Source organism: Lissotriton vulgaris, chromosome 5 (genome assembly GCF_964263255.1).
Source record: "Lissotriton vulgaris chromosome 5, aLisVul1.2, whole genome shotgun sequence".
Classification (NCBI taxonomy): domain Eukaryota; kingdom Metazoa; phylum Chordata; class Amphibia; order Caudata; family Salamandridae; genus Lissotriton; species Lissotriton vulgaris.
The window spans coordinates 71077007-71084063 of NC_141693.1; the positions used below are offsets into that span (position 1 = coordinate 71077007).

The following is a 7057-nucleotide window of genomic DNA, read 5'->3' on the forward strand; positions in this document are numbered from 1 at the left end:
CCTTACAAGGACTAGGTCGCCTGGAATGACCTCATGCGGTTTCACTTCGGTATTGTCTGGAAATGTGGCGGCAACCTGTGAACGACAAGAGTGTAGGGCAGACATCAAGGAAGCTAGGTAATCTGTCAGCATATTACTGGAAACATCTGTAATACTTCGGGGTCTAGGTGTACCCCACATATTTGGGGGGCGGCCGAATACGACCTCGTACGGGGACAGACCTGATCTGGAATGTGCGACCATGCGCATATAGAATAGAGCGACTGGCAGGGCTACTAGCCAGTCTACACCTTTCTCTTTACAAACTTTAGCAATGCGGATTTTTAGGGTCTGATTATGTCTCTCTACGAGACCGGCTGCTTCAGGATGGCGCACACAATGGAACTTCCACTGGTACCCTAACAGAAGGGACACATGTTTCATTAGTTCAGATGAGAATGGCTGGCCGTTGTCTGAATACACGACCCTAGGGAGTCCATAGCGGGGGAAAAATTCACGAACCAACTGCCTGGCAGTGGTTGCGGCTGTGTAGTCTGGGACTGGATATGCCTCTGTCCACCTGGACAAAGCGCATACAACTACAAGGACATACTTGAAACCTCGACATCGCTCCATCTGAATATAATCCATCTGGAGGACTTCAAAAGGGTGGTCAGGAGGTTGGAATCCACCTTGTTCCACCGGGACACTTTTACCTGGATTGAACTGGCAACATATCATACAGGTACGGACTTTCTGCTTGGCTGCAGCTCGTAAATGCTTGTTGAACCAAAGGTTCTGGATACTGTCTAACATAGCTTTTTCTCCTAAATGTGCAGGACTATGTGCGGTATTAATAATGACTTGAACCATTGAGTCGGGGAGAAACCATGTGGCTTTTCCCTTCGTCAACCATCCCTGATCTGTTTGGACCCCTCCTTGTTCGGACCATTTCTTGATTTCATCGGGAGTAGCATGTGACTGGATATCTATGACATCTTGTGTAGGGTCCTTAACTGTCATACAAGTAATCTGTTCTGGAGTGTGTGTCAGTGTCGTATAGTACGTGTTAACTGGAATGTCTGGAGTCTGAGCTGTGAGCTTGGCTGTTCGATCTGCAAGATCGTTACCTTGAGAAATGATGTCAGTAACTTTCGTATGTGCCTTGCACTTCATGATAGCGATAGCTGTCGGTAAATGTATTGCATCTAACAGAGCTTGAATGAGGAGACCATGCTGAATCTTGGTTCCATGAGAAGTCATAAAACCTCTTTCTTGCCAGAGCACCCCGAAGTCGTGTACGACTCCGAATGCATAACGTGAATCGGTGTATATGTTTACTTTCAGGTTTTTGGCACATATGCAGGCTTGGGTCAGAGCGACGAGCTCTGCTGCTTGAGCGGACAGAGTGTCAATACGGTGTGTCTCTATAACTTCTGTGTCAGTAGTCACTGCATACGCGGCTACTAGTTCTCTTGTACTTGTTCTCATACATGAACCATCCACATAAAGTGTCAGGTCGGGATCAGGTAATGCAATATCGGTCAAGTCTTGTCTTGGCTTTGTCATGGTGTTAACTACTTCCACACAGTCATGTGTGGCAGGATTTGAAGTAACTGACGGTAACAGTGTAGCGGGATTTAGAACGTTGCAGCGTCTGATTTCTATGTGTGGCTGGAACAGTGTCAATTCATAACCTGTTAAACGTGCAATTGTCAAGTGCTGAGTCTGTGTTCGGTTTAAAAGAACTTCCACGGAGTGTGGAACTTGTACTGTCAGGGAGTGTCCTAACACTATGGAATCACTTTGTCTGATAGCTAGTGCTGTGGCTGCAACTGACTTGAGGCACGCAGGCAGAGCCTGGGCTACTGGATCTAGTGTGCTCGAAAAATAAGCACAGGGCTTGTATTGTCCTGCTTGATCTTGTGTGAGAACAGATAATGCTGTACCATCACGTTCCGTAACAAAAAGTGTAAAAGGCTTACTGTAGTTCGGTATAGCTAGAACAGGTGCTTGGCATAAGGCTTTCTTTAACTCATTAAAAGCAAGTGTATGTTCCTGGGTCCAAGGGAGGACAGTCGATACGGCTGCCTCCTGTGTCGTTAACTGTATCAGTGGCTTGGCTAGAAATGCATACTGAGGAATCCATTGTCTGCAATAGGAAGTGAGGCCGATAAAAGCTCGTACCTCTTTCTGGGTCTTGGGCTGAGGAAGACTCGCTATTAACTGGATACGGTCAGGTGTCAACTGCCTACCCCTCTTGGACAGTAAGTGTCCTAAGTAGACCACTTGCTGGACACAGAATTGGAGCTTCGAAGGGGACACCTTGTGCCCCATCTCGGCTAGGAAATACAGAACTGTAAGTGACGCTCGCTCGCAGTCACGTTCAGAACGGGCTGTGATCAGTAGATCATCGACATACTGGAGCAGGGCAGTGTCAGTTGGCATGTGAATATTGTCTAGTTGTCTCTTAAGTGCTTGACTGTAGATGCTAGGACTTTCTGTGAAACCTTGAGGAGCTCGTGTAAATTTATAGCTCCTTCCATTTAAACAGAATACGAAAAGGAACTGGCTGTCTGGATGAATGGGAACACTGAAAAATGCGTTCTTGAGGTCGATAACAGTGAAGAACGTAGCTTCAGAATCAATGGCTGTCAATAGGGAAGAAATATCTGGAACAACTGGGTACTGGGGAATGATACATTTATTAAGTTCTCGGAGATCAATCACTAATCGATAAACTGGAGGTGCATTTGGATCAGTACGTTTCATGACTGGAATGATAGGAGAATTACATACATTGGAGTCAGTTTCTACAACCACTCCTTGAGCAATGAGCTCGTCAACAATTCTGGATAAGGCTGCTACAGCCTCAGGTGGCAATTTGTACTGTCGGATTCGTGGCAAAACTATACCTGGTTTCAGAGTCACACGGTGGGGTGTGATCTGCATACATCCTACATCAGTTGGACCTTGCGCCCATAGATGCTGCGGGACATTCAATAATCTTGGATCAAAATCACGTAATACATAGTGACCTTTAAAGTCAAGTAAAAACAATCGTACTCCTTCTGGGGAGCAGCATATAACTGCACCTAATTCTTTTAATGTCTTGATGCCTAACACATTTTCTGGACATGATTTCGTAAGTAACAAATCAGTAGTTCGGGACAATGGACCTACTTCTAGAGAAACCGGTTTGGAAATCTCGTTAACAATTTGCTTTCCTGAAAATCCAAGGGAAACATTTCTAGAGCCTGAGAGCGGAGCCCCTGGAACCTCGTCATGACTGATAGTAGTCCTACTTGCCCCTGTATCAATCAGAAACTTTCTGTCTTTCCCCAATACTTGACTGTGAACATAGGGACCCTCTTGATCTACAGGTATCTCGATGAGAGGCAAGCCTACCTCCCTCTCTAGGCTGTTTCATGAATACTGCTGGTAATCTGGATACTCGGACTGTGCATACTGGTACATCTGCTGTGTAACATGCTGTGTTGCAGCAATAGGCTGCGATGCTGGAACTGTCTGTCGTGCATTCTGTGGTGACTGAGAAGTCTGTGAACCTTGTTCTTGTCTAGGCGGACGTGGTCTTTCTTTAGTCTTACCGGTAGCTATGTTGTGTTTCAGAACTGCACACTCGTTTATAAAATGACCTGGCTGTTTACAATAATTGCAGGTTCCTTTAACGGGAGCTGCAGGATGACTGGCTTGATTCGGACCCCTCTTCTGACTGTCTTGAGGAACAGATTGTGCAACTAATACTTTCATTTTCGTGTCTTTCATACGTTTCCTTTCGTGTTCTTGCTCTTCTCTGATTCTATTCTGGTGGTACTGGAGCATCTGAAGCATTTGGGACGGAGTATTTGCTTGCCAGGTACTTTCGACTTTCAAAACTCGATTTTTAACTTGTGGACTTGAATTCTCGACTAGTTTAGTAACAAAAAGATGAGGATATGACTCGCTACTTGTCTTCAAACCACTGTTAATAATAAAACATTTTTCAAATCTAGAATAAAAATCACTAGTATCTTCGTCTGGTTTCTGCTTACAGGCTGAGATTGCATCCCAGTCTTCCTTTTTCGTGGCTAGTAATCTTGGCAAAACTTGTATTAACAGTTCGGGCAATTCTTTACATTTGTCTCCTAGACCGGTACCTGGTACACGTGTATTATCTTCAGCTTCTAGAGCTGTCCAATCTATCTTTTTCTCTCCCACCTCCCATTCTTTTTCTTTGAGTTTTTCATATACCCCTGCGGGCAACAGGACCTTTAACATTTTAATGATATCTGGATATGTGTATTCTCCCATACGGAGCATGTCTTTTAATTCACGGTGGAACCCTGCTGGATCTTTGTCGTGACAGGGAATTAACTTCTTCATCTCTAAGAGTTCCATCTTGGTAATCGGGGTGTAAACAAATACTCGTTGCATTTCACCACCCGCTGTCCTAACTGGATGTACTTCTCGTAACGGATGCTGTCTATCTATGTAAAATGGTTTACTTTCTGGAGGTAAGACATGAACAAAATGCGGATTCAGAAACGTTCGATATTTGTGGCGCTGTTCTAGAATGAGGCTAATTAAATCGGTACCTAGACCTTTCCATCTATACTGTAGTAACTCGTTCAGAACATCGTGTAACGGACCTGGATCAGAATGCTGACCCTCATACAGTGTAATGAGGTGCTGGATCATATACATACCCACCAGTCGCTGCTCGGCTGGGGGCAGTTTCAGAAATATTTGTGCCACTATTTCGTCTGGAAAAGTGGTAGAATCAGTAGCCCATCGGACTGCTGATCGGGCTAGTTCTTGTTCATGCATAGTACTAAGTTCACTATAACCGATTCGTGATTTCAGAATGTGATCGGTAGCTTGAAATACTTGCTCTAGAGAACCTTGTTCTGGTGCTGGAAGAGAGAAATCTTTCTTGTGTTCTAGACGTGAATGTCGGTCGGGAAGTCTAGTTCTACCTACATACGCTATTCTGGAAGGATTCTCGTCGTCTACCTCTTCGGTAGGAGAGTCGTCTTCTTTCTCGCTTACTTGTGCTGCTTTGCGTTTCTCGTGTAACCTTATTATTTCCTTACGAATTTTCTTGTACATACTCTCTATACTACTGAGTGTCTTGTGTCTTCCCTCGGCTATATGATCACTCCATTTTGTCAGAACTCTCATTTCGGTCGGATCTTTAGTCGGATAATCTTGTTCCCTTATTAGACAATTAATTAGAAACTTTAAAAGCATGAGCTGGGTCTCAGCTTTCCTTTGAGACATGGCTTCGCCAATACTTTCTGGGTCTGTTCCTGTACGAATGAAACAATATATTCTGTCTAGATCTTCTTTCATATTCGGTAGGGTGTCCAAATACTCGGTCACCCGTCTCACACGCAATGAATATATGACCATATTATCATCGCCTGGGACTGAATCATAACGGCATTCGGTAAGAGCTCGCTTAATATCTGCAACGGACTGAGATTTAGGCGTACGCTGTAACGCACGTTCATGTAACTCAAGTAGTGTCACACGTTTGTGTTGGGGCGGGGTACGAGGAGTATCTCCCCCCCCGCGGCTCCTAAACTGGAATCGTCGGTGGGTACTGTACGGGCGGGCAGAGTGACTGATGTAGCGGGTACTCGTACTGTGGGCTGGACCGGGGGTACCGTAACAGGTGCTGTAACAGGTGCCCCGGTGGCTGGAGGTACAGAAATTACATTATTTACAGGAGCTGGCGGAACAGGATTTGCGTACTCTGGGACTGTGTCGTCCAAATAGGACGAGAGAAAAATATCAGCTGCGGTCGGTTTGTGACGTAGCTTGGTCGGAACTAATGGTGGCGGGAAATTACTGGATGCCTCCGGGGCTGCTTTTGGCAAGCCCTCGGCAAGAAGAGGGTACATACCCTTAATGAGGGCATTCCTCTGTCTGTCTGACTGTTCGGCTTTAACTCGTTCACCTATTTCGATTAATTCCCTTTCTTGGGCTCTCTCTGAGGATTCTCTACTTAATTCTGACTTTCTGATTTCTTTTTCGGTTCTTTTATGAGATTCTTTGCGCCATAACTCGATGGCATCTTTCTGTGACTGTCTGGCTTTCTTTTTCCATAATGCTTCTTCTACTCGCATGATGCACTCGGCATCCCATGTGCCTGAAACAGGCCATCTATATTTCTCTTCTAATTCCTTGGTGTACTCTACCCATCAGTCTAGATATAATATGGCACTTATGCCATGCTTATGATACATAAAATGACCTGGACTGTCCCTTGGCGGGACAGGAACTGCTTCTTCGAGCAGACCTTTTCTAGTTCTTAACTGACGTAACTTTGAGAACAGAGGCATGATTTAGTCTGGAATACTGAACACAATACAATACACGATGAACACAATAATAATTTGAGAAAGCAAATCATTCATACCACGACATTGAAAACATATTGACATAACATTTAAAATAACAGTTCGGACAAAATACTACCTGGAATACTGAGAACAGAAACACATGAATTTCTCGAGAACAGAACTTACTGGAACAGAAACTTACTAGAATTACTAGATGCACTGCTAAAACAGTACGAAACTTACCGGTCCCTTAAAGAGACACGTCAGGACCCGCATCCACCTAGGTGGACACTTCGTGTTGGATCTGTGTACCCAAACCCACGGACCAGAGACAAATTAATTGACCCTGTCTAGATACTACCCCAGCAACGGTACTCACCGGGCAGCAAGAACGGAAAGCCTTGGACTGGACTGGACTGGACTGCTACGACGACGGACTACGAACTTCAGACTTCAGTTACAGGTGGGCCTCCGGATACCTCGGACCTTGAACTCTCGGCTTGGGCTCTGGTTGGGACTCGCCGCGTTCCTCCACCGCCTCGTCTGGATGCTGGACCGCAACCTCCGTCTCCTCCGTGGACCTGAGGGATACTTGAAGCAGAAATATCTGCCGCTGCGCAGGATGGTTCCGTCACGGCTGCAGAGGGTCAGGGGGCTTGCGTGGCTTCGCCGGCGCGTGGGGAAAGGGCAAGTCCCTATTCGGGCGCCATTATGTGGTAAATAAATAATTA

The 7057-nt window shown here is 45.5% G+C and overlaps 1 protein-coding gene across 1 annotated transcript; it reads right to left on the reverse strand.

Moving 5' to 3' along the window:
* Positions 1-3405: 3405 nt before the first annotated feature.
* Positions 3406-6110, reverse strand: LOC147710209 (uncharacterized). The gene has a single exon (XM_086919952.1). The coding sequence runs from the start codon at positions 5389-5391 to the stop codon at positions 3406-3408; it is 1986 nt and encodes a 661-aa protein (XP_086776078.1). The 5' UTR covers positions 5392-6110.
* Positions 6111-7057: the final 947 nt, after the last annotated feature.

Excerpts from the sequence above, each read along its gene's own strand:
- LOC147710209 (XM_086919952.1), bottom strand. The coding sequence starts at position 5,391 with ATGGTCATATATTCATTGCGTGTGAGACGGGTGACCGAGTATTTGGAC.